The sequence below is a fragment of the Psammomys obesus genome, unplaced genomic scaffold (genome assembly GCF_907164565.1).
Source record: "Psammomys obesus unplaced genomic scaffold, mPsaObe1.curated_primary_1811, whole genome shotgun sequence".
NCBI lineage: Eukaryota > Metazoa > Chordata > Mammalia > Rodentia > Muridae > Psammomys > Psammomys obesus.
Window position 1 is genome coordinate 47,626,679 of NW_026585895.1, and position 26,885 is coordinate 47,653,563.

The 26,885-nt window shown below is 47.4% G+C and overlaps 2 protein-coding genes across 9 annotated transcripts in view; one reads left to right on the forward strand and one right to left on the reverse strand.

Annotated features, from left to right (window-relative positions):
* Ralgps1 (Ral GEF with PH domain and SH3 binding motif 1) overlaps positions 1–26,885 on the forward strand; it is a 235,391-nt gene that overhangs the window by 102,480 nt on the left and 106,026 nt on the right. For all 8 annotated transcript variants that reach the window (XR_008719384.1, XM_055600981.1, XM_055600980.1 and 5 more), the window contains exon 8: positions 9,023–9,149. Coding sequence is in view for 7 of the 8 variants with exons in the window: in XM_055600981.1 (XP_055456956.1) it covers positions 9,023–9,149 (127 nt within the window). In the remaining variant the exon portion in view is untranslated. The remainder of the gene's footprint in view (positions 1–9,022; positions 9,150–26,885) is intronic.
* Angptl2 (angiopoietin like 2) overlaps positions 22,361–26,885 on the reverse strand; it is a 31,442-nt gene continuing 26,917 nt past the window's right edge. Inside the window, exons 4-5 of the mRNA XM_055600988.1 lie at positions 26,032–26,302; positions 22,361–23,996 (exon numbers count right to left, since the gene is read on the reverse strand). Coding sequence (XP_055456963.1) covers positions 23,797–23,996; positions 26,032–26,302 — 471 coding nt within the window. The 3' untranslated portion in view covers positions 22,361–23,796. The remainder of the gene's footprint in view (positions 23,997–26,031; positions 26,303–26,885) is intronic.

Sequence of the window (26,885 nt, forward strand, 5' to 3'; positions counted from 1 at the left end):
CTGCCAGGATCTCTTTTGTAAAGAATAGTCCTGGGAGGAGGCTGGCTTATTCCTGAGAGAGATCTAGGCCATGGAACTAGTGAAGTATTTAGCAGTTGCCTATTACATTCCACGTGCCACTTGCACGTTCTGCTTGCCCTGTGCATGTGCCCAGGGTGATTCTTTCTTTCCTACTGAATTGGTCCAGAGTTTGACTCACTTGCAGCAGCAAAGTGAAAATTGAAGTCTTTGGCACAGAGGTGATCTCCACTGAGGGTCAAGGGCCTGACCTTCAGGGTGTGACCTGGAAGGGACCCATACAGGATCAGCATTCTCACTTTCCTGTATCCAGTGAGACAGGGTCTCCATGGGCAGTGCTTCCACCAAGACCTAAAGCCACTTGGCAGACACTGAGGCTGGCAGATGTTTGGCATTCCTATGCTTTGGATCTGAAACTCATTTGTCCAGGAAGTGCCACGGCTCCCTATGTCTTTAACAGCACTATTGGCAGCTCTCCTGTGACATGGTAAAGGAGGCTGAAGGAAGCCTGGGATGCCAGTCTCAGATGGCTCTGAGCCTTGGTCTAGATGGAAGTTGAGCCAGGTGAGGCAGATGAAAAGATGGAAGGCCAAGGAAGGCAATGGTAGAAGCCCCTGTTCACTACTTTGGCATTGTGTTGGAATCCACCTGGAACTGCTCCTCAGAAGTTCCATTCTGTCTCTGGGAAGCCTGACAGTGCTGTAGCACTGGGCACCCATCCTCTACCTCCTGAAAAGCCTTTCTTCTCAGACTAAGCTCTCCTTCCACTCTTCTGTCAGCTGACTTCTTTTGTGACTGTGGATGCGGGGGTTCTATAAGGTTCTGGCCTCAGTCCTCACCTTGCTGTTTCCTTCCTTGGTGAGCATACCAGCTTGGAGAGCTTTAACTGTCACTTGTGTTGTCCAAGCCCAGACTTCTGTCCTGAGCCCCATACCCGCTGCAGTACCATCTCCATCTGGACACTGTTCCCTGCTTTTGTGTTCCTTTGACCTCAGACATTTTGCCTGTCTGAAATCAGACGGTGACTATGGGAGAGAGAGGGCCAGGGCACACCTTTGGGAAAGTAGTAGGCTGAGATGATGAGGAATAAGGCCTTTCTTCCCTGTCTCCTGCTATGCCATGTGAACACAGTAACATTGCATAAAATATACCAACAAGCAGAGCCATACTGCAAGCCAAGAAAGAGCAGTCACCACAGGCTAAAAATAAAGTATGAGCTGTGTCTCAGAGCCATGAGCTATTAAGATGATCCAGTGTGGCTAGGACTTTGGAGCTAGGACCCAGACTTGGAGGGGAGAGTCCCAGCTTCAAGCCCCACCAAAGGGGTGCTAGAAAAAGCTGCTCACAGCCATCCGTTGTCATTTTGCCCCAACAGAAACTATGCAGTCAAGAGGGTCCAAAACAGTATGGTAATCCTCATCCAGCCTGTACCTTGTGTGGCTGTGCTTTGGGGTTTGCATGCATGCAGTTTGTAGGCATGACAAACCAAGGCTGCATAGAAGAATTGTGGGGTCTAGAAACTAAGAATGGCCTCTTAAAGCAGAGACTACAGTCAGCCTCCATCTTATGGTGGGATCAAAGTAGAAAAATGTTCAGAACTGTGCCTAGCACTTAGCATTATTTTCAGCTCGTCTTGGCTGTTCTTAGATGGATTGCATAAGCCACAGTTCCTGAAAGCAGACCCTTTATTTATGACCTAGGCTGTCACTGACTTGCATCAGTCTCTTTGCTTCTGGTCTTACCAGTCTGCTCTCACATCGTGCTGGAGTGATCTCCCCCATATACACAGTTCTGGGGTTTGGACACCTGGTTAAAGAGAGCTTTGGTTTGGTCTCTTTGCCCTGCCCTGCTCCCTGCCCAGGCTTGCTCAGTCAGAGGCCCCATGTCCCACTGCTCCTGCAGGGCAGCTCTAATACATGCTGATGTTCTAATACAACTGTGATACAGGCTTTCTTTCAGAGTCGCTGTGAGATGCTCGTTTCAACGCCTCCAGCGTTATGATAAAGTTACCCACCAAACTTTAACCATATGCACATCCAGCCCTCTATTTCAGATGCTTTTGAATAAAGGGAAGTTTGTGAGCTTGAATTAGAGGCTTGGTATGTGTTCATGGGTGATGCATCAGGGGTGTGCTTTATGGGCGCTGAGTGTTAGAGTGAGTACCAAGAACCTAGCAGAGGCTTTTTGACAGTGGCACCAAGCACCAAGTGGTTTCACCCCTACTTAATACCCATCTGATCTAAACCAGCTTTTGCCAGAGGAACATGGCCATTCAGAGCCCCAAGTCATGTATGCAAGAAAGGAGAGCTGGCCAGAGGAATTTCCTGTGAACACAGCCAGTCAGCTCACGCTTCCCCTTCTGATTAGTATTCGCTGTTCATGGTTCTTGGCTTGTGGTCGGTACCCTGTTTGCAAGTTGCAACAGTAAGATGAGCTGAAGTAGCTGGGTAAGTAGAGTAAGCCAGCAAAATGGTGGTCATGTGACCTGGCATGGTCATGACCATGGCTAAGTTAATACCAGATTTTGCCAAAAGCAAGTTCTCCTCCCTCCCCTACCTTTCTGTTCTTATCCAAAGAGATACTTGCTGTATTGTAGCGAAACTGCTATTCCCTCAAACATACCTCACTGCTCCTACCTCCAAAGCCACTTTTTCTGCCTTTTGTGACCTCTGGTGCCTCTCTGGACCCTTCTGTACTAAAGGTCTCCTGCCTCAAAATGGCTTTGTTAATTCCGTCCTGAGCTCTCTTGAGGTGTTCTATACCTTCCTTGCATCTGAGAGCTTTTCCCAGTGCTCATCCCAGTGGAGCATATATGGAATGCCTCCTCAGCCCAGCTGTGTGCCCAGGTGAGCCCTTGGCAAATGTGTCTCTTAGGAGATAGATCTTTGTCTCACAGTTCTACACTGGAGACTTTTGGGGCTGTCTCCTGAAACTACCATGTGAAATACATGATGAAAATTGTCCCAAGAAAGTATAAGTAATATGTGTATGTATATATGCCTATGGATGTGTATATTTGTCCATGTAATTCTTAAAGGATTAGTTTAAAAGATAAAATCCTGATTCTTAGAAATACAGAATGAGTGCTTGCCAAAGATTTGCCTTAACTTTGTGTTAAGGAGGAAACAGTAAGATGTAAGCAAAGCTGAACACCACACTTTCACAGCTCAGTTGGAAGGACTTACAGTCATTTCTAACATGGATATCAAATTAATCAGGATTCCCAAAATGATAGCGAATGGTATCCATGAAACAAAACTCTTTTTCTGTGGACAGAAAATTATTTATCTGACTATATTTTGTAAGTTAGTTTTTATCTGTACAGGTTTAAAATAGCCTTAGGCAAAGGCAGACAGCTCAAATACCACTAAATTTCAAAGTCCCAGCTTTTCCATAAATGCTGTCCATTGTGGTTGATGTGTGGCACTGGGGTGTGACTTGGCAGCCTTTTTGTTTTTCAGAAACAGATACTAAATAGCCAGAGGTTTAAAAATTATTAAAACCAAAACAAAACCTGTTTAGTTCCTCACAGATCCCACACTGAGCTCCTGCGTCCACAGGTCCTGAGTGTCCACAGGCCCTGAGCAGTCTTTCCATACCAGACAGCGGCAAACCCTGGAATTGAAGTCAGATTTGGAGCCAGTTTTTAACATATCTGGGCAACAGGCTCTTTGTTGAAAATAGACCTATGTGAGGAATTTTTCCCCCTCAAGGCAGAGGAGCACAATACCAATGTCCTCGTATGTTGGAATCGGAAGCTCTTTTCTTTTGATGGAACTCGATGGGAGTAGCAAATACTTGGGAGTCAAACACTGCACATGCACAGAGTCACATGCAGCACACGTGACCCTGAGAGCATGAGAAAAGCTGGTGTGTCCAGGGCATTTCTCCTAGGTCTGGGACCCTCCTGGCTTAGACTTTGTGCTTCCTGAGTCTCAGTTGTCCTTTGCTGGTGTCACTGGGCTTCATTTCTACCTTGAAATTTTAGTTCATGTTGTAAATGTGGTTTGGACTTGTCTCAGTGCTGATAATATGTTACTCTGCTTTCTGCCTTTGCAGAGGCTTCTGTTTTTAGCATGTTTTGTGGACATTTTATAAAAGAGCTCTGGGATTTAGTGCCTGCTGTAAGTGTGATGGTCTGCTTTCTTTTGTTTTTAACTCACTTTTTTTTGTCTCATTAAGTTGTGCCTACCTCATACTTTTCTAGTCTCTTGTGTGAAATGTTCAGCTCATTTATTTTGGACTTCCTTGTGATTTTCCTTTCAATATAGTTTTACCCTAATAATGAGTTCAGCCTACCTTGAGCTCATGTATATCTTGTCAAAAATCCGTACTCTTGGGTTTTATTACTTTTATCGCCTAAGGATTATTGAATGCGCCGAAGTTTCTAATGGACCTGGTTTTCCCGTCATCACTGTTACATTCCTCTCTGTTCTTTTGTGTAACAGCATTTCAGGTTCATCCCTTCTGTGGTGAGGGGGTTTGGGGAATGGGGGAGGAAAGCAAGCTTGACCAGCACAACTCCGCCCTAACAAGACTCATTCGCCAAGTGAGTCACAAAAGTGGCCTCACAGTAAGTTGGAATAATGGCAGGTATCATGGACCATGCCCCACTACTTCTCAACTTGACTGTATTTCAAAGTCAAAGTTTTTCTGAATGGTGCATGTAGTGTTTTACACTGCAGCAGACATTTGACATTAGAGCTGTGACTTTGTAGATTTTTCTTGCCATTGATAATATATAGCCAAAGAGATGAAAAAGTACTTTAAAATGCCCCTATTTTATCCCTTATTGATTCCATATTGATTCTGTTTTATTCCTTATTGATTCCTGAGTCCTCTGGCTGCCCCAGGCTATGAGAGTTTCACAATCTCATTTCCTTACCTTGTTCACTGAGCACGAATGTCTGCAGTATATGTCGGACTCTGGGTAAGCAACTCCTGGATTTCCTTACATGTAGTTCTGATGGCCCTTTCCTGAGGTGGCTTATAAATGCTGAAATCTGAGAGACCATCAGTTCATGTGAGGGTCACAGTTGCTGGTTCTACTTGTAAGAAAAGTTTAAAACTTGTGTAAGTGCTCTTATTTTCTGAATAAACAAACCCTATTTTTAAATACCTAAATCTGAAAAGAATTTTTATCAGCATAATACATGCACATTAATTAAAAAAAAATCTCCCAAGTACTGAAAGGCTTATTGAGCCACTAGTACTCCCTGCTTTTCCACTCACTGCCCTTCCTACTCCCTCCCTCTTTAGTGGCAACCCTCCTAGGTTAGTGGTTTCTGCTTTGACTTTGTGCCACAGTTCCACCCATGTGTATTTACTACAGTTTCTTGATCCACCTACTTCAGGTAGTATATATACATATTAGCTTAGTTTTCTAGACCCAGCTTTCCCCGTCCTCCAAAAGCCATCCTAATAGTTGAACCATTTTGCAAAGTCTGATCCTCTTTGTTACATGCGTATTCAGGGTCTGGTGACTAACAGTGTGTCAGCAGGCTTCATTATGCCATTAGGAGGTGAGCCAGGACTCTGTGCTTTCTTGAGTAGTTTACCTGGTCATTCCAGTTCTCTTTTTTAAAAAAGTCCACGACAGTGAGTTGGCTCAGCAGCTGAAGAACTTTCAAGTGAGCCTCATTTCCTGAGTTCAGGCCCGGAAACCCTTATGGTAGACAACATGCATTCTGTAGCACACGCATCCCTCCCCCACAAACAGATAAATGTAAAAGTTCCCTACCATATTAGCCATCTATTCCCCAGACATAAAGATAACCTTAGAGTTGTTTATTTTATTTTATTTTTTTAGTTTATTTTTATTACATAAACCATCCCTTGTGTTACAGATGTGCTATCAGGAAGGTCTTCTTCTGAGCTGGTCCATGTGGATGAGTTGTCCCTAAGACCTGTAGCTCATTGAGTATCCCAGAATCCCTTTTACTGTTATAGGACCCACTGGCTTTTATGTCCTGTGTCTTTTTATCTGGTTCATTGCTTTGTTTTAGTAAAGGAAATGTTCAGGTGGTTATTAAATGTGTCATGGGAAAATCTGATGAGATTCTTCATCTTAAAGCAACTTATATTCATGAGAAGTCTGATCTGCTTTGTAGGCACAGAATGGAGCCATTGAGGGAGGTTAATCCAGGAAGGATGTAGGTGACAGACTCATAGTCTGAGCACCCAGCAATATGAGGTGCTGCTCATACAGGTATTAGATTGGCAGATAGGTAGGCTGAACATGGTGGAGAACACAGGCAGTGACCCAGCGGGGACCAGAGAATTAGTGGTGTGTGCCATTGGTGTCAGCATGGTCAGTTTCAGTGAAGGCAGCAGGGTTTGACATCTAGATGTACATAGATGGTTCAAAGAAGTCAGTGATGTTCAGCATGCATCAGTTAAAAACACACACACACAACAAAACAAAACCAGTTTGAGGTCAGCGTAGTCTACATAGTGAATGCCAAGACAGCTAGGGCTACACAGAGAAACCTTGTCTCAATTAAAAAAAAAAAAGACTTTCTGGGCAAAGAAGGCCCTGCCTGACTCTACACGGGGACACACAAGGTCACAACGTGTATGGTTTTCTGCTCTGGCTATTATTAATACTGTGATACTATTAATCATCTGTCAGATTTCTCATTTCTAAGTGTCCAGTTCAAATGCAACCTCTCACTGGGCGATGGTGGTGCAAGCCTTTAATCCTAGCACTCTGGAGGCAGAGGCAAATGGATCTCTGCGAGTGTGAGGCCAGCCTGGTCTAAAGACCTAGTGCTAGGACAGCTACATAGTAAGACCCTGTCTTGAAAAAATCAAAACAAAATCAAATGCTGGCTCTGTATAGACCTTTATTCAACATTAAAATATTATTTAATTTATGTGTATGGGTGTTTTATCTGCATGTGTCTGTGTACCACTTGCATGCTTGGTGCCCAGAAGAGGGTATTTATTTGACTCCCTTGTGGCTGGAGTTAGAGATGGCCGTGAGCTGCCATGTAGGTGCTAGGAATCAAACCTGGGTCCTCTGCCAGAGCAGCCAGTGCTCTTCACCACTGAGCCATCTGCCTAGCCTTAGCATATAGCTCTTGTTGATGAAACTGCTCTTGCTGACGGTTTACTCACCATTCAGTGGGCTCTTGATTTCTCTTCACTCACTTTCCATGCTGCTGTAAAATGTGTCTGTCCAGCCTCTCCGTTGAACCTGGCTCCCAGAGATATTCGCACAAGTTACCCAATCCTAGTGGTGGTGAACCTGAAATATAGGCAACATTCCTGCCTCCTTTTTGCCTTTGGGCTCACAGAGGTCAGCTGAGTTGTATACAACAGTGCTTTACACACAGCCAGTAGAGGACAGAGTCATTTCCTGCCTGCCTAGTACTGTGATGATGAGCCTGAAGCAAGCCGGTTAAGCTGAGCTGCGCCTAGCTTCTGTGTGGTGTCCCTGCCCTTGTGTGTCCTGAATGTCTCAATGGGGAAAAAAAAGCCTGTTTCTCATTTCCCAGCTGCTTCAGCACTGGAGCACACACTTCAGAATAGACTTCTGCCTCTCCTATCCTGATATGGGCTGTCACTGCCCAAATTCAGTGGACCTTCCCGTGGCTAGATCATTGTCAGCTCTAAAGACCAAGGATGGAGGAATCTGATAGAGCCTTCCCAAAGCAGCCTCGGGCTGGCTCAGGCACCAGGCACCACCACTGAGTGTGGGATTTGTAGGCTGTGGTCTCAGGAGCTGCACTGCTTTCCTGGTGCTGACAGCCATTGTTCCACATTTCTCTGCTGCACAGGGCTGTTAGACACTGGCCTGCTTCAGTTTGGTGCTCATGGCAGGTCTGTTGATCAGTGTCCTTACACAGACCATCGAAATCTCAAGACTAAGCTTGGCCAAGGCCATACCAGGGCTAGGGTCTTCCTTCATTTACTCTCCTGGCCTTAGCCACTAGCGATTGACGTTCAGTTTCAGAAGTCAGAATTGGGAGAACTCTCCACTTAGTGTCATGTGGTGCCCAAACCACACATCCTGGGGGCCCTACCCCAGCCCCTCTTTTCAAGCTTGGCTTCCTCTTCCCGACCCTTTGCTCAAAGCCATTGCATTTGAAGAGGCATCTTGCCATTTCCTGGCACTAAACTTTGAATTGGGATGTGAAGACTAGTACACTGTAAGTCCTCAGCATTGAGTTTTAGACTCTAGGAGTTAAGGTTTCTGCCCCTTTCCAGAAGGTTCAGTGTATATACTGAGTGTGTGTGTGTATATATATATATATGTGTGTGTGTGTGTGTGTGTGTGTGTGTATGTACACACACACACAATGTATATCTCCTCTTTCTCCTGGGTCCCCAGGCTTACACACCAAGCACTCAGTCATCACAGAGCTTGCTACTTGTCTCTGACGTGCTTGCCCACACCGGGTCTCTTAACCAGGTGCCCTGTAGATGGCTGTTTGTGGAAAAGAAGGTTCTTTGTGTGAAACCATGCCCAGTGAATCATGGCCCAGGTTCACTGTGGGGGAATCTGGAGGAGAGCCCCGAGTGGCAGCACTGTCATGTCCTCATGGCACATCCGCTTGAGTCATGTGGCAGTCGATAGCATCTTTCAGCATGAGGTGTTTGGGGGAAGAGACTGGCTAGAGTTCTGAAACAACCCTCCTGGGGACCATGAACCCTGTGCTGTTGTAGATACGTGTTTCCATGGAGGTCGGTGTCCTGTGTGTGTTGAAGGAGTTAGCTGGTGTCCTGTGGCCAGTGGCAAGGCTTCTCCCGGGCTTGACTCCTGTGAGGCTGTGGAAGCACGGAGGCTGGTGCTGGGAGTTCCCCACCTCTGCCTTTTTTGTGTATCTGTGTATTTCTTTATGCCATGCCTTTTAAAATCTATACTTCCATCTAGGGTTTCATATATTATGGACACACATTCAGGTGTTTTTGTTTGCTCTTTGTCACAGCCCCCATCCTATCAGATTTTCAGGTTTATTTTTTTTCCCCTCTCAGATACTATAATTTCTTTTCATTCCAGCTTTTGAATCGCAAAGACAAGACCACTTTTGAGAAACTGGACTACCTGATGTCTAAAGAAGACAACTACAAGCGGACTCGGGACTATATCCGCAGTCTCAAGATGGTGCCCAGCATTCCCTATCTAGGTATGAGTCTTAGTTGGCTTATTTTATTATTTTTTTTCAAAGTGACATGCTCAGTACCAAATAAGATGTTTTTACAGTTTCTAGTTGAGGTGTTTCCAAGAAGCAGCAGGGATTGTGGATAGAGAGGCTATTTGGTTGGCTCCTTGGGTTGGAACAGGCTGTTGATGCTTCCCAGGATGGGAACACTGGTGAGGTGGAAACAAGGTTGCTCTGTCTTATATACCTGGACTCTGAGGGCCCTGGGCTCCTGGGCTGTGAGGGCCCCAGGCTTTCAGACTGCAGCCCAGCTAGGTCATGTAGGCAGTCAGCCTCTTGCTGGTTCATTCAGATGCGCCCACCCTGGGGGCACCTAGGCATAAGCCCTCTGTCCTAGTTTTCTGGGGATTATCAGTATGTCTCATAAAATTCATGCAAATGAAATCCTAGTAATAGTCAATAAGCTTTCCAGTTATAAAGTAAGGTGTTTAGTACAGGAACTGGGAGAAGGAGAAAGCCACTATAGTTATCTACTAAAAGATGTTTTGCTTTGTATCTCACCCCTTTTGGCATGTATGTGTAAAGATGTGTTCGGTCCGGTCAGATACATCATGCTAGGTGTATTCTGTACTGTGGATTTGTCAGACTCACTCTGGCTCCTCTCTGCTGTTTATATTGCTTACACTGTGTGTGGTGAACATCTTTGGACCGTAAAAGCTCGTGCGTGTGATCATTGTTTTGTAATGGCCTCTTGGAAGGACAGGTACCTAGATCAGCCTGTGTGTACAAAGTACACCTTAAAGGGGGTTTTTGTCTTTTGAAACAAGACAAGCTCTTGCTGCTGCTGCTCCTTCTCCTCCTTCCTCGTTCTTGTTCTTTTTGTTGTTTTGTTTTGTTTCTTGAGAGAGGGTTTCTCTGTGTTGCCCTGGCTGTCCTGGAACTCACTCTGTAGACCAGGCTAGCCACAAATTCGTAGAGATCTGCCTGCTTCTGCTTTGCAAGTCCTGGGACTAAAGGTGTGTGCCACCACTGCCTGGCAGCAGGCATTTTCATTTCAAATCTATTTTCCTCTCCTTTTTATCTTGCCAGTTTGATGCATGAAAAATGCTGTTTGTAGTTTGTTCTTCAGGGGTAAATCCATCTTTTTCTGACCTGAAAGAGTTTTAATAACCAGGGAAGAAAAGGCTTTTCTAGAATAAACTCCTGATGCTGCTGGTTAATACAGTTCTTTTATGGCAGCTTCTGAAACAGCTTCTGTTAGCATTCTTTACTTGAGTGTTGGGGGAAAAAAATTTTTTTTTAAGTAGGAAACTGTTTGACCCAGGCTTTCAAAATTATTAGTGTGGAGGTTTTTTCCTCATAATTTTTTATCATAGTGTGGTATGCAATTTTCTTATGAATATGAACTTCTACATATGTTTTCATTTATTTTTTTTTTGTTTGTTTGTTTATAAGCAAGGTCTCACTGTGTAGTCCTGGCTGTCCTGGAACCCACTGTGTAGACTTAGCTGGCCTCAAACTCCCAGAGACCCACCTGCCTCTGCCTCCCAAGTGCTGGGATTACAGGTGTGCTTGCTTTTTGTGGTCCTTGTTAGTTTATGTTCTTGCTCCCCTCCTCTCCCCTTCTTGAGTTTGTTCACCCTGTCAGAGTTTGTCTGTTCATCTTCCCAAATAATTAAATTTTAGATTTAGGCTTTTAAAAAAATCAGTCGTATTATCGTTTTGCTTTTGAATTTACTACCTATTCTTACCTGAAGTGTGTGTGTGTTTTTTTTTTTCTTTCCACATTTTAAGTCCTCTGGAATTGATGATAAAGCATTATAACATTTTTAATTGGCAGAAATAATCTTGGTGCTATATAGATATGCCTTTTATCACCGTCATTGATGGAGTAAGGGTATATAAGTATAGAAGGATATATATGCATGCATGCATCTATGTATGTGTGTATAACTCATAACTCGTTGGCCATGGTTTGAAGTTAGTATTTTAAGTTGCTTCCTTGGCTTTACCCAATGTGAGAGGCCTTGCTTTTATTCTCTTCCTTTCTCTTTCATTCTCCCTGTGTAATTCTCTCCCTTCCCACTCTCTTCTGGCTTTCTGTAAGCTGCTGTGTCTGTATTTGGTGGCTGTCCCACGAGGGAGAGCATGTTCTTGTGCACAGCTCTTATACCTGGTCCCATATTGCAAGGCTGTCATCCAGGAAGGGGATTGGTGGTACAAAGGGGTGGGGGTGGGGAGCTGCTGCCTTGCAATTTAGGCAGAGCAGGGGCCCTAGTGTGATTAAGAATGCCCTCCCCTGCCTCTCTCATTTTTTTCCTGACACATGGTTTCGTATATTTTAGGCTGGCCTTGAAGTTACTATGTAGCCAAGGATGATCCCTGTCCTCCTAACTCCATCCTCTGAGGGCCATTTTTCTCTAGGAGTAATTGTGAGAGCTGTTGTGTGTCACTCACCCTCCATGTCTAGTCCTTTGCTGTTCTTTTGGCTGGGTTATCACATTGCATGATCTCAAAAGTCAAGGACCTGAGGTTGCCAGGGGTCATGTCACTGGAAAGTGGCAGAGCAAGGATGGGTGCACACGGACAGGCCATAGACTCTAAAATCTTGACTTCCCTTTCCCATCTCTACTGTTCAGGTAATCATTTTCCTACCCCTCCATGTTTTGGGACATGTGGGTGGCTGCTGTCAGAAACATAGGAAGTAGATAAATTGCTTCTGTTGTTCCTGTGATGCATCTTGTTGCTGGACTGCAAAAGCAGCGTTGTCTTGGGGCTTCCTAGGTCATCAGTCAGTCTGCTCTGACCTCTGGGGCCCTTACCACTTGGCATGTCTGGACAGATCCAGCTCTCCTTGTCCTGATTCTCTAGCAGGTGCTTTGCAGAGGCTCCCTGAGTCCTCTCCTTGCTCTGGCTCTGAATCAGCCTCTCAAGTGGCCATGTGTCTGCCCCTTCAGCCTGCAGATGGCTTCATTCCTCTGGCACAGTTAAGCTACACTTCTCATCTTGAAGCAGAACCCTAGCACAGAAGAGTCAGAGGGGAGAAGTAGGAAGTGCCTAGGGCCCACTGCTTCCTGTCCTCAGGATGGATGACCACAAGCACTTTGCCATTTTCTTCAGAGAATATGAAGTAATATATATTGAGGCCCAGTGGCTCCATGAGCCCTGATGGGGCTGGGGGTGTCTATCTGCTGTCTGACCTCCATGGGCAGGCCCTGCCCACTAGATCCTTTTGAAAACCCAACCTGTCTAGGGTGAATGTGTTTATCTAAATGGGAGCAGTTATGTAATTCCTGGAAAGGACAATACAGGAAAAAAATGTCCAAGCCATTTGTTTTCCCCTGGCAGAGTCTCAGTACAGGTCTCTTCCAGGGTGGGAGGAGAAACATTTGGCCAGGTCCCTGCTGCGCCAGGCCCCACTGATGATGCCTGCTCCTGCTGCAGCAGGCATCCACCTCTATCCACAAGGGTAGGGTTCCTTTCGTAGTAATGCTCTTAGCCCTCCGTGGAAGGTTTCACGCTGACCCAGTCCCTGGGACTCTGCCAGGTGTGCCTGTTCGATGTGAAGATGGCTTCATTGGTCTTCACAGTTGTCTCCAACCTAACCCACTCTTTCGCGCCTCCAGATTTCAGAGACAGCTGGCTGTACTTTAGTATCCTAAGTTCTCTGTAAAACATGATTTAAAAAATACTGGGGGGCTGGAGTGACAGCTCTTGCAGAGAATGAGTTTGAGTTCCAACACCCACATGGCAGCTCACAAATATCTGTAACTCCAGTTCCAGGGGTTCAACTTCCTCTTCTGACCATACTCACGTAGTGCAGAGACTTACAGGCAGGCAAAACACCTGAACATATAAATAAAAAAAACTAAAACAAAACATTGAGAGAGCAATGTTATATTAAAAGCAAAATCAGACTTTGCATTAGTTTCTTCCAAACTGAAATTATAGAGGGGAAGAACTGGCCATCTGTCTCTCAGTGTCACAGCACCACCCCTAAGCACCCGACTCTGATGGAAACGAGAAGGAAAAGTGGGGAAGAGTGTTGGAAAATGGTTTCACCAGTTACTTCTAAGTCACAGTCTTCATCTAGAGGTATTTGGTTTTTCAATTCTCATTACTCCTTCCAGAAAAATAACTAAATAAAATTAGGAATGTGATGGATTCGAAATGCTTTTCTGCTGATCTCAAAGTACCATAGCAGTGTGGAAAATTACAATGCCTCAAGGAACAAAGAGCCAGGCATCCTGACAGCCCCGAGCAGCAAGGGACACCAAAAAGTTCTTGGTAACTTACCTTGAGTGCATAAAGGAAAATTCTAGAGCCTGAGCTATCCTTCAAACAATAAGGCCTTCCATTTGGAAAATAAGGCTTTTATTTTTAAATATAAATTCTGAGGTTTAGAACCGAGGCAAGTTCTTTGGAAGCAACTGTGTCAAGCTGTCAAAAACTAAAAGAACCTCAATGAACAAAGAAGCAAACAAACAAACCTGTGCCCTCAGAAGCTCAGTATCTCCCAGGACAGCAAGGTGAACTCCTCAAAGGACACTTGGGTTAGGTCAGTCACACCTCACAGACTAGCCCTGAGTATTAGCTGTGTGCAAGGAATAAGAAGAGAGCTGGATATTTTGAAGCGAGAAGCTGAGGGACCCATCTGGTCTGGGATATAGGGAAAGTTTTCTAGGGAGGAATGGGGCCCTGAAGGATGAACTGTCTGAGTGCAAGGCAGGAATCGAGGGCTCCTGACAGACATCTGCTTATATAGAGCTCTGAGTTGGGGGAAACTCTGGCAGAAAAACTGGCTAGAGTCAAGAATGAGGGGGAAGGGAGTGTGTCAGAGGAGGCAGCTGGATGCCATAGAGGGAGCGGATCCCTGAGGAGTCCAGGCTGTGACCTGGCTGCCCAGGGGCAATGGGGACTGGGAAGGCTTTAAGCAGAGGCACTACTAGGGTTTGCATTTTGCATACATCTTTGTGACTGTAGCACACTGAGTGGCTTCCAGGAAGTCTGGCTAGAGGAGAGAAGACCTGCCCGGGTTCATGTGTAAGTATGTGATGAATCACTTCAGTTCAAAGGGAGCGGGGTGGGGGAGGCCTTTAAAGACTACTCATCTGACAGCAGAGCCTTAGAAAGACCCAGGAGCAAGTGAGCACAGCCTCGACCTCACAGAGAGACACAGCCTGGTTCTGGGCTTTGAGAATTCAGGTGTGCTGTTGATTGTGGTTCCTCTTACCATAGAGTTGAAAGAGTGAGCCTGGGACAGGGGATGCAGACTACCAGCAGAGCTGAGGCATCCTCAGAGACAGCTGTTACCCCAGTGGGAGCCACCCTGCCCCAGACCAAAGCCAACAGCAGCACATCAGAGGCAACTGTGGGGTAGTCAAGCTGACCTCGGATTGACCAGCATTAAGGGTAGTCTCTTCCTAATGTCCAGAAGAAAACATTCCATCGTACATGCAGGAGCCCAGCCTTTTCTCAGTTCCCCACCCTGTGTGCTTCGGAGAATCCCCCAGGAACACTCATTTGTTCCACAGTTCCTGCCCAACAGTTGCTGGTGCCACACTGCATGTCTGGTCCCAGCTCTCTGACCCCTCCCCTTCTTCTGTTTGTCTAGTTGCTTCCTACCTTCCCAGCCTGGCTCTCTAGCTGCCCAGTCTTCTTGCTCAGTTGGGGCAGCAAGTCTTAAGAATGGAAAGGGGATATCAGTGTCACAGAGAAGACCTAAGCTGGATTTGGGATGGATGATGGGTGTGCCCTGAGTCAGGGCCTTGCATTTTCTTCTCTGCCCCCGTGGCCACAGTTCTGTAGGGGCCTGACTGCTGAGAGACTGTTTAAATATGTTTCCCCTTCCTTAAGGCAGGCATCCAAGCCCGCCTAGGATCCAGCAAGCAGGAAAGTACTTCCCTCTGATCCTAGGCTCAACCAGACAAATGATCTCAAAGGTACTTTTCCATTATTTTGTGGTAAGCTGCATATTGCTTTAAATCACTCCCTTCCAGAAGGGAGAGAATTACTTTTAGTTGTGCAGTCTACAGATTTGTACCTTAAAAATTAAATTTCTCCAGGACATTGCAACAGACCAATGGCTATTATCAAATATCCACAATTTGTAAAACAAAACACCCCACAATTTGACTTATGGTTTACACAGCCATAGGCCAGGTGAATACCAAGTTTAACTGAGCTCATGCTGGGGTTCCACCCAGCCTGATGGTCCTTACTTCACCACCTCTGTATCCATGGAGATAAACAGTGGGAAGGAAACACAGTGGTCAGGAGAAGAGCCCCCAGGGCAGGTTGGCTCCCTGCCAGGCTAGGGCATGAGGAAGAGCTACTATTGTTTTGCTCTGGGTCAGGTTTTGTCTCAGCCCACAAAATGAGGTAAGAGCTTAAACATGCTGTGCCTGCTTAAGTAGTACCTGCAGGAACCTGGTTCTCACTGGGGAGCTCATCCCTCTGGCTTCCTTCAGCCTTGGGCTCTCCAGTGAGAAAGTGACATTAATAGTAGTCGCATAATTCATGTGACAGGCGCTTGATGTTGGTTACCTCTGAGTCACCCAACCCTCCTTGCTCTGAGGCACTATTTTTAGCTTATTTTGCAGCTCTAGGGTATGAATAAGGTCAACAGTGGAGTGACTCTTAGAGATTAGATAAAGATTCTGCCCCTCCTCCTTACTTTAGGGTCACCCATTCTCCAGGACTCCAGCCACCATGTGCTCTGTAGTCCTATGGAGAAGCCCCTGTGGCAAAGAGGCAGATTCTGCCCAAGAGTTGAGCCTTCACATGAGACCTCAGCCTCAGCCAGCAGCTTGACTGGTATCTCATGAGAGACCTGAGGCCAGACACATCTGCCTCAGACATACCTACGTTCGTTCCTACTCCATAGGAACTATAAGATGATAAGGGCATCTTGTTATGAGCCACAAGTTTTGGGGTGTTTTAGACAACATTAAAGAGGTGAAAGATAATTGGTCATTGCCCAGCCTCTGTACACCTCACTTTGATGGTTCTTAGTGGCTTTGTCTATATTGAAACAAAAATGGACTGTCATTGTGTGCTTTCAGGAGACTATGAGGTTAGCAGGGCAGTGCTCAGCCCCTCCCCAAAGCTGACTTGTGGTGGGAACGTTCTACAGGTAGATGGGTGGTTGTCACTTGCAGCTCTGTAAGGAGGAACATTTCTGGGATGATCATTAGGGTCTGGAAAGGCCATGGAGGTTGCCCTCAAGGAGGGCTGTGTCTGCTGACAAGTGTACCCTGGGCTCATACAAGGGAGACTCCATTCCTATGTGACCACCCAGAAGGGATGTGCCCTGGGGTGGTACTGGATGGTCACTCTAAAAATTCTTTAAAAAAATGACTGCTTGCTGAGAAGATCACCCACACTACAAAGAAGTCTATAAAGTAAAATGTGAAGGCTGCTGCTGCCTTCCGGAGGCTATAACCTGGGGTGCACGCCTGTCTTCCCAGTCCATGGCTATCAGCAGGTCACACCATGGTGTGAGCTTGTGCTTTTAACTGGATGGGAACTTTTCATACATAGCGTTCTTCTGTGTTTGTATGTTTCATACAAATTGCCTTCTATGTTGTTTTTTTTTTTTTTTCCCACCAAGAGTATAGATTCTGTTTAATGACTACAGATGTAGCACTCTGCCATTCTTTCTGTGGTCCTGTGGAACCCTCAGATACATGGGGGATAGATCATTTGAGTAGCTGTGCTGGTTCTGTTTCCCATATACAGGAGGCACAGTGGGGACACCTGGTCACCTGTGCCTGTCTTTTTCTGGTGGAGTAGTCATAAGCACAGGAGCTCTAGGATGGAGATGGGCTTCACAGTAGCTGATGTCTGGGCATCTTCTAAGAAGGCTAGCATCGTCGCCTCCCACAGCCTTCTTTCCTACTCCCCTAGGTACTGCAGCCATCTGGGAAGACATCCAGTCTTGAGCCTAGAACACAGGTATTTCTGAATTCTCCAACAGGAGTCACTAACCCTCTGCCCTGCCTCTGCTTCTTGGTTATCTGTTCTGGCTCTTCTTCCTGTGTGCTCTGCCTAGCAGTGCCCATGGAGAGTAGGCTGGCCTAAATGCTTGCCTGGTACACTTGCCTGAGGCCTGCTTAGCACTGCAGATTTTGAGGGGGCGACATACTTCTTGTTTTCTTCTGTCACGGAGATGAGGTTGCAAGCCTCTCTCATCACACAGCTCCCAAAAGTTCCGGTCCCTGCGTGTGAGCCACCCTCCCAGGAGAATCTCCAGATGGATGGGAGGAAGGTGCTGTTAGTATTTATATTAAAATAATATGCACACAACAGATCTTATTTGAAAGAGTTTATTCAGGGGAAGGGAAGCAGAAGAGAGTTAGGGCTTAAGTGGGCCATGAGGGCAGAAAGAGAGAGAGACAGAGACAGAGACAGAGAGAGGAAAGAACAAGAGAGGAGCAAGAGAGCGGAGAAGGGCAGGGGTCCTTTTATCCTGGGCCCCTGGGGGTGTGGACCAATGATGACATCACAGGTGCCTAAGCAACCTGGGAGTGGGCTATTACATCAAGATTTCTGAGCTAACAGGTACCCTCTCTTATTATGGGTTGTCTCTCAGCTGCAGAACACTGAGGCAGGGGGAGGGAGCACATCCTAATCAGTGTGTGGAGCAGATTCATCAGAACTGTCATGGAGTTCAGCCACCTGGGATATGGGCAGAGGGAGGGAGGGACCCCATGTGGAACTACTTTGTGAGGCAGTGCAGACTGGAAGGATGTTCCCCATCTGGACCAAGCTAAGCCAGGGTGCTCCAGCTCCAGAGGACAGCGGACTTGAATGTCTCTCCAGCAATGGTATGCATCCACAAGGACCAGCATCTTAGGTGAGGGTTGGTTCCAGCTTGATTCTGGGATCTGAGAGACTGTGGTTAGCACCAAAGGCCTGGTGGTGGCAAGATGAACTACCATAACCAAGATCTAGTTACTAGCTGATGCAGGTCAGTTGTATGCGGAAGAAAAAGAGATAGGCAGGGCCCTGTGGCTTTTACCCTGGCAGAGTACTGTCAGGCCTCAGGAACAGTAGAATCTCTTTTGTCACTGACCCTTGTTACTTTGTGCCCACTGTGCTCAGGTAAATGGCACAGATATCTGTGGCCTGGCGTACTGATAGCCTGCCAGCTCTTATTCCTGTTCTCATGCACATTGGTGATGGGAGGAATAGGAGCTGCTGTGGTCGGTTCCCCTTCCTCCTTGGCTGTAGGGCTGTGTTCTATTGAGGCCAGAGCTCAGGAATCAGACTGACTTGTGTATTCAAGTTCTGAGTGTCTTGGGCTATACATCACTTCCATCTCTGAGCCTCAGTTTCTGTGCTGAAGAGAGGGTAATTACAGAGTCCACTTCCTCCAGTTGGGAACACTAGAGACACATACATGGAAAGCATGCAGTAGATAGGAGATGGCATTAGCCTTGGCCAGAACAAAATATGTTGAAGAAGAACCCAGCAATGGGGACATTCTCACTTCTCGCATCCACAGAGACCATGAGAGTGAGCACACTTGTGAAGAGAAGGTTGTGGCCCCAGCACACTGCTAGGTGTCATGTTCAGTGACTCAGCTAGGAGGCCTGGAAGGGGTGAGTGTTCATTATAGGAGAGGGTAGGGGTCAGTAGTGGAGAGTCTGGGAACTAGGACCCCATCTGATGAATAGCAACATGGTGTCCATATAGCTGGTATCCTGGAGGGAGTGGGGACTGGTAACAGCTGTAGTGTGTCTAAACCTTCTTGTTCTTGGACACCCTGCCTGTGATCCCTCCTCCTCTGAGGACCTGGGAACGTCCCTTGCCTCTCACATTGCAACATTACCTAACATCAGTATTTGTTCCACCCAGCTGTGCTCCAAGGTGGGATTAGTATGGACACCCAGGCTGACCAGTTGGTCCCTCTGTCCAGGACTTAGCATTGGGATGGGGAGATGCTGACACTCAGCCATGGCACCTGAGCTCAGGAATGTTCCTTGGCGCTATGCTCTTAGGCAGGTAGTGAGAACAGACTACCTGTGGATGCCCAATGAGAAATCCAGAAAGAAGCCCAGAGGAATGGGAGAAAAGTGGAACGGAGAAGGCTGCTACTTGCTTCTTGAAGACCTTCCAGGAAGCTTCTGGTTCATGGCCCTTATGAGATGCCTCATGTCCTTATGTAACCCACTTATTAAATGAGCCGGCCTCAGCCAGGTATAAGAAGAAACCAACCTTGTTTTTCCTCGGTGTACTTCCTCTGTGGAGATTTATTTTGTTTTAGTTTTTTCCCCACTCACCCTCTCCCCCAATGAAGCTGAGGACTAGACTGGACCAGGCCCCTTAGTCTCACCAGTGACACAACTCAGTGTTTCTAACAGTATCCTTGTTCCAGACAGTTCTGTGTAGAGATCAGGTCTGGACGCCTAAAGCCTGGCAGCTTTGCTGGCCTGGAGCCTGGCAAGACACACAGTGTGCTGCTTTGCTGGGTTCTGCTAGTCCCCCTGCCTCTCTCACCAGCCTCCAGTGTGCTCTGGGCCTTAGGAAGGGGGTGGGGAGGTGGCCTGGTTTTCATTCAGAGCTTGTGTCATCCCCTCCCCCCTTGTGATATTTCCCTTTCCTTCTGCATACCTCCAGCTCTCCTCCTTGAAGGTGGAATGCTGCTTCTCCAGTATGACTGACCTTGCCCCTGCTCCACCAGGGTATGCTCTGGCCCTGTGCTCCCACTATCTCCCTTCCGCCCTGCTTTGATGCCTGGCCTTACACTTAGGGTTCATCCTGACATTAACTGTTGCTTGGCTTGGAGTGAGGGACCACCTCCCTCCCCTGCAGTTCTGGAGGACACTCCCTCCTCTGGGGTCTTTTCTGTACCCTGAATGCACAGATCCAAGGAGGGCTTTGGCTGAAGCTGCAGAGTGTTTGCAGAAACCTCTGCACAGTGGGCTCACCCTTGCTCTGGAATGGGTGGTCCTTGGGAGCTGTCACTTTGTCATTAGCCTGTGGACTCTCAGGTGAAACCACCACAGTTGGGCACCTTTTTGCACATCTTACAGTGCCATTTTCTTCCTCTGGGTTCCCTTACTACAGTAAGACTGGGACAGGTTAGGGATAGGAGGTCAGGGAAGACCAGACACCAGACAGCTTGTGCACTCACACCACCACTGCAGCCAGAAGCCTCAAGGTTGTTTTCAGATTTGCTCAAAGCAGCCTTTGGGGAGGGGCTTTTCGGTGCCACTCAATGAAACTGACATTGAGGGACAGGAAGAAGGACTGTGGACTTTCTTGCACATACAGACTTCATCCATATGTGCAGATAGGTGAACCCACCAAGGAGGAAGAGCTCTGCAGTGTTGGAACTTGTGTAATTGTGGGTCTGTAAAGTCCCCACCTGGTGAGGAAGGTCAGAGTGTTATCCTCTGGCCAGTTAGAGCCCAGGATGCTGTCTAGCTGTCTGTGTGCACTCACATTCAGGCTCCTGAACACAGTCCTGCCTCCTGCCTCCCGCCTGCTGCTCGTGAGCTGACCTCCCCCTCCAGGTTTTCCTTGGGAGAACAGGCTTCGAATTTCTACAAGCCCCATTCTTGTCTTTCCCAGACTTGGCTTAGGGGCTAGAACTAGTCCCTTGTTCTTACTGGAGATTACTCAGTAAGAGCAGTTGCTGTGAAAGCAAGAGGACCTGAGTTCAAATACCCAATACTCACTTAAAAGCTAAGCATAGCCACAAGTGCCTGTAACCCTAGTGTTTGGAGATTAGAGACAGGCAGATCCCAGGAGCTCACTGGACAGTTATTCTTAACAAAACGGTGAACTTCAGATAGAGGAAGACACTTGACATCCTCCCCTGACTTCTTCACACATAAAACACACATACACACACACACACACCACAACATCATGTGTGCATACATGCACATACGAACTCAGATGTGAGTGCTGGGATGAGGCTTGAGAGAAACAGTTGGTGCCATGGCCTATTTGATTTGGATTCCAAATGCTGCAGGAAAAGGGATGCTTCATACTACTCAGCCTGGCTTTCCAGACCAGACCAGAACTCTCTGTTTGGGGATTTGACTGCAAAGTCAGAGATCAGGAGGGATGGGCCTTGTTTTCCATGGCCCTGTTTCCCCACCCCGACTCCATATGTAGGGGAGGTGTGGCTGGTGTCTGTATCAAAGTTGGGACATTTTCCTCAGGCAGGGTCCAGCTTCCAGTCACCTCCAACAACTCTGGGAGATGGGAGCAAGCTAAGAACTCATGTTCAGTGCCTGGGTGGATTCTGGTGGAGTATTTTTTGCTGTTTTGTAGGGTGGGGATGCAGACCCCTCCCTCCCTCTGTAAGTCCACTTGTAGGCCCTCTCCAGACTCCTACCCCAACATAACTTGTAGAGGCATTCCCATGGCTGTTAAAGCCTGCTGGGGCCAAGAGTGTAAGCCATTGTACTTGAGTCAGTTTTTATTTCTGTCCATAGACCAGAAGTAGGTATTTCTCTGTGTCTTATTAACATGCATTTTTCCCCATCTTTGCAAACTCAAGAGGTAGCATGTGATGTTTTATCCTTCATTTAGGGCACCTCCCTTGTTCTTACTGGAGTAACATTTGTTTTTTAATCAGCCGTTTGTGACATCTCAGTCAGTCATAAACTTTATCAGATTTTCTGCCATAGTGCTTATACCTTCTGAATCTGAGTTTGCATGTGGCATGAATATTAATTCTATATTTGCAGTTAACATACACAGCAATATATAGCACAGAGGCTTCTCTTGTTTGATATCAGCCTTGGTCATTTTTGCCCTTGATTTCTTTATGGCTTTAGAGCTCTCCATCATGCCTGTAATTGCCCTCTCTAGTCTGTTTTGTAAGAAGACAGCTCTGGCAGGCAGCGTGGGAGCTTCTTGCAGCAGTGTTGGGGGAGAAGGCTTGGCTTGGATGATAGAGCAGCTGTAGCTAGGGGAAGGCTGGGAAAGGGAAGGCCTGAACCACAGTTGAGAACACAGGAACAGCTCCGAGAAGCCTCTGGTATTAATTGCCTGGTCTGTGAGGAGCTCTTTGGATACCTGAGACTTAGCTGGAAGTAGCTTTGCTGTAGAGAGCTATGCTGGCTAGAGGTCCCCCAGCATGAGATTCGTGGTGGGGCAGAGAGGAGAGGTGTAGTCTTGATGGCCTGTGTGTGCTAGATGTTGTGTCTCTTGCTTTTACTGACAGAAGCCCCAGAAAGGTGTTGTAGAACAGCAATACACAGAGCAGTGCATCCACGCAGCACTGATGGCTTTTATTGCAGATTTGTGTCAATACAAGGATAGTCTGGGAATATATTAAAAAAAAAAACAACAACAACAAACCTCCCTTTTATATATATATATATATACACAGAACATGCTACATTGGGAGAAATGCTGAGGTAATAGGCATGTACCCAGATGTGGACAGTACCAAATGCCCCACACCTCACACACCTGGCACATGTACCCACCGGGAGGGTCTCACCTTCTTGACTTATCTGTTGCCCTGTATGCATGGCAGTCATCTGGTAACTGTAAGCCCTGCAGGATTCAGGACTGTATGGTACAGCAGCCAGCCCTGAGGGCATTGCAACACATGGAAAACAGTCAGTTTATCCTTGTGTGGCCCCATCTTCTGGGGAGGTGTAGCTTGGGGACAGGATGCAAAATGTTACCCATGAGCACAGGACCTCAAATCGCAGTTACTGGGGTCCCAACATGCTGGCAGTGACTTCTCTCCAGTGGCGTGTCTCTGGCAAGGCAGGGTACTATTTGTGTGGAGGTTAAAATTCTGTGGAGGCTAAAGTATGAATGGAAGGTGCAAAACTGAGTACAGGTCTATGTGGCTGCCACTGTGGCCTTTGGTCTGGCCTTCCCTTTCCCAGCCGGAATCTGATCCCAGACTGTTTCCTCACCAGAGGCCAATGAATTGTGCAAAAAATAAAGGTCTGTGTGGCAGAAGAGGAGAGGCCAAGGAGAAGGGAGAAGAGGACCCTTGACCTCCAGTGAGCAGCCACAGACCAAGACACAGAAGGTGCAGGCTGAGGGGTGACTGGACGGAGGAATGCTGAGCTGTCCTGAGAAGGGGAAAATACAACCTTGAAAGGGGAAGCAGTTGATTAGGTACCCAAAGGGGCTCCGAAGAGAGAAGATCAGGAACCCTATGTGAGCGATGAGCTTACAGACATTCTGGGAAGAATCTAGGCAATGCCAAGGACTGTGTTTTGAATTCAGGCTATATAGCCTGTTCTGTCCTTAGACAAAGAGAAATGCATTCTCCTAAGTGCAAAGCTGTTGTGCTGGCGTCAGCCTCTGAGAACCGAGTGTGAAGCAGATAAGTATATGTGGAGACCCATATGTGTATCTAGACATCCCACGTGTGATATATGTGTCTAAGCACACACGTAGTGGCTCATATGCATGTCTGTCATGTCTGTTGGAGTTGGCAGTTGTGTTTTTAGTGGAGGGACTTAACTGATTGAAAGAATCTACAGTTCTGTCCTGTCCCGGGACATGAGGGGCTGTCTGTTGTAAAAGAAAGCAGGAGGGACAGAGAACACTGTTCCTTTCTATCATCTGGCAGGGTGATTTTGGACAGCAGAGTCCAGCACCCTGTCCTCCCAGACTGAGGTCACACAGCTGGGATTGCTTCTGACAATGGCTGTGAGTGGCCAGGCAGGGAGGCTTAATGGAAGGTGTTAGGGTTGGGCCGAATCATCATCACCACCTTCTTGAGCGAGTAAGATCCTCCTCGGAACTCAGCCCAGTAGACCCCATCCTGGTATCGGCTCCGGTAATGGCCCCCACGGTACCAGACTCCATTGAGGTTGGAGTGAGCACAGGCATTATACCACCATCCTCCCTTCTGATAGTGGGCACAGTTTCCTGTAGGAGAGAAGGGAGTGAGGAATGTTTAGGAGAAAGTTGTTTTGCCCCTTCCTCAGTGTGTGTCCTCATGGTCTTTCACAGGACCTACTGAGGCCTGCCTTTGTAGCTTTCCCAGATGCTGTGTTCTTATCTGTAAAAGGACAAAAACAATGCCCACCACACAGGACTGCTGTGAGAACAAATGAGGGCCATCTTTAGCCCTTGGCCTAGGATCCACTCAGAGATGGCCCTGGAGAAAATGGAAGTGGGCTGCTGTGGGCTGTGGAAAGGGAAAGGAGGTCTTTGACAGTTTTTAAGAGTTGAAAGGGCTGGATAAGTCTTTCAGAATGATGAGGAACTGTTTAAGATGAAATGCCCCTCTTGGCCTCCCCAGCCTGAATTCCATCCAAATAACTTTTTGTGCTATTTCGCAAATGAGGGATATTTCTATGAAACCCTTGGCATTATCACATCACACTGCATTTTGCTGCCAAGGACAAGCAGTTCAATAATAAGAAATGTGGGTAAGGTGTAAGCAGGCATGCAGGGGCAAGGTATCCCACAGAGGGAGGACAAGAAGAGCCCAGGCACCTGGGCTTGGTTGGAATATGGCCCTAAGAGGGGCCTTAGGGAGGAGCTGTCTCCAGCAGACGTCACGGGAGAAGGGGTGAGGAAGCCACAGGCAGCTTGAGGCTGAAGCTGTGGGCCTTAGCCCCAGCCATCTCATATTTCCCAAAGTTTTTCTTGGGGCTTCTGCTGTGCCATGTCCTGATACCACCAGGACTAAGTGGCCATGCTGCATTGGGAAAACAGGGAGAGGCCCAAGAGGCCTCTCCATACCCTGGCCCCTGGCCCTGTATATCCCTGGACCCATCTGACTGTTGCTTTACTCCTTATGATAGCTCTCAAGGATATGCTGCAGCCCCATGTCCTAGCGTGAGGCAGTTGAAGGCTGCCCTTCTGCCTTTTCTGAAAGATTTTGTAATTTTGGCTCAGAGGACACCCACTACAGAGCAATGGCTCCTTCCCTGGGGCCCTTCCAGTAGAGTTAGTTCAGAATGGACAGCTTTATCTCTGTTGTGTGAGGACAGGCAGGTCCTGTCCCACCTGGCCCCTGAAGCTGTGAGAACTACTCGCTAGAATGTGGCTGCCTTGGGGACCTGGGATGAGCTTCCCCTGACTTAGTATATAGGAATCAGGGATTGTTTGAAGTACAGGCTGTTTCTGAGACAGCCCCCAGAGCTCGCTCCTCAAAGGCACAAGGTCCACTCTGAGAGCAGAACTTAGTTGGGGGGCTAAGCAGGATGGGCTAGGCCTGCCTAGGAAGCAGACAGAGACCCAGTCCAGAGGTAGTGTTAGCCTCCGGAGCTCTGGGCCTTGCTGATTAGCTGACCTACAAGGCTTCTTGGCCTCATGAAATGTTATAAGTGTTGGGCTTCAAAGCCATTTGCTGGAGTGGAGAACACTGTGGTGGGTTGTTTACGCTTAGAGCCAAGCTGTACCTGTGCTTCTTGGACTTGTCTGCATTCTCCTTTGCTTCTTGTTTAATCAAGACCTGGGGTTGAGGATGGAATCAGGGACAAATGACTGCTTCCTAGCTGCTTTCCTCTTAGTGGCTTTCTGACAGTAGTATGCTCACATTGTAGGTAGCCAGTAAGAGAGACACTGAGAAGACTCCTTTTTGCACGCCGCATCCTGCCTCCCAGATTCAACCTTATGCAGCATGCTGAGGGTGCACGACTGAGGTGATGGGGCTGGCACTGGAGTGCAGAATGTGTGACCCAGACTCAGTGGACTGTAAACATGTGCTCTCACACGGCAGCCCTCATCTGTGAGATCTGTGTGCTTCTGCCTTCCCTTTTTGTGAGTCCACTTGTCTGAGGGCAGTAGGCAGAAGAAAGGGACTTTGAGAAGCAGTGTCAGGCAGCTTGGTACAGCTATCTGTCACCAGGGCATCTGCTTGCTCCAGGTTCTGGAGTCAGGGCCCCTAGTGCTGGTGGATCTCTCTCTTCCCCGTTCAACACCTAGGTGTAGTTCTGTTTTTTTTTCCTACCTGTGTAGACATCGTGGTCCCTGTCCAGGGTGGTGAACTGTTTGCCGTTGTGCCAGGTAAAGGAGTCACCTGCATTGCCATGATAGCGCCCCAGCCGAAGCTTATAGTACTCGCTCTCTGGCTCCAGTCGGAAGCTAGCATATTCTGCAAAGACCTTGCGGCCAGACCAGTCCTCCATGGTTACAAGCAGTTTGTAGTTGCCTTGGTTCGTCAGCCAGTAGATATTTTCCAGGCCCAGCCAGTATTCGCCGTCGATGTTCCCAAATCCTTGCTAGGGAAGATACAGGAAAGCATGAGTGAGGAGTCTGTGTCCCAGGACTAGTCAGAACATAAGGCAGGCCTGAGCTCCAATCCCTGCTGCCTGTGTATCGTGCTCTGTGACTGAGCAAGTCACTGCACCTTTGTAACCATCAATCATGTACCATTCACACATCCGAAGAGCACACCTTTTCCTTTCCGTCATGTGGGCCTGTTACCTGATCTTACCTGAGGATGCTGTAATTTCTCAAAAGTAGGAAGATGCGGTCACTTGAGAGCCTGGCACCCAGAAGGTGCAGACATCATTGCTTAGACAAGAGCCGTTGCCTCCCCCAAGCCTCAGTCGCCTTTTTTGGAGCTGGGTAATGCATATGGGTTGTATGTTAGCTCTACCACAGACAGCTGAGAATTGTGATAGGAATGTGACATCCACCCGGGGCCCTTCTAGGTTCGAAACACAGTAGTTTTGTTACTTGTTTGATACTGGCTTTGGGGCATCAGCTGAGCAGTGGTCCCCAAAGTCTTCTCAGAGCCAGGAACTATCAGCCTCCCTAGGAGGGGTGAGCACGTGCTGTGTTGTACCATCTCCATGAGAG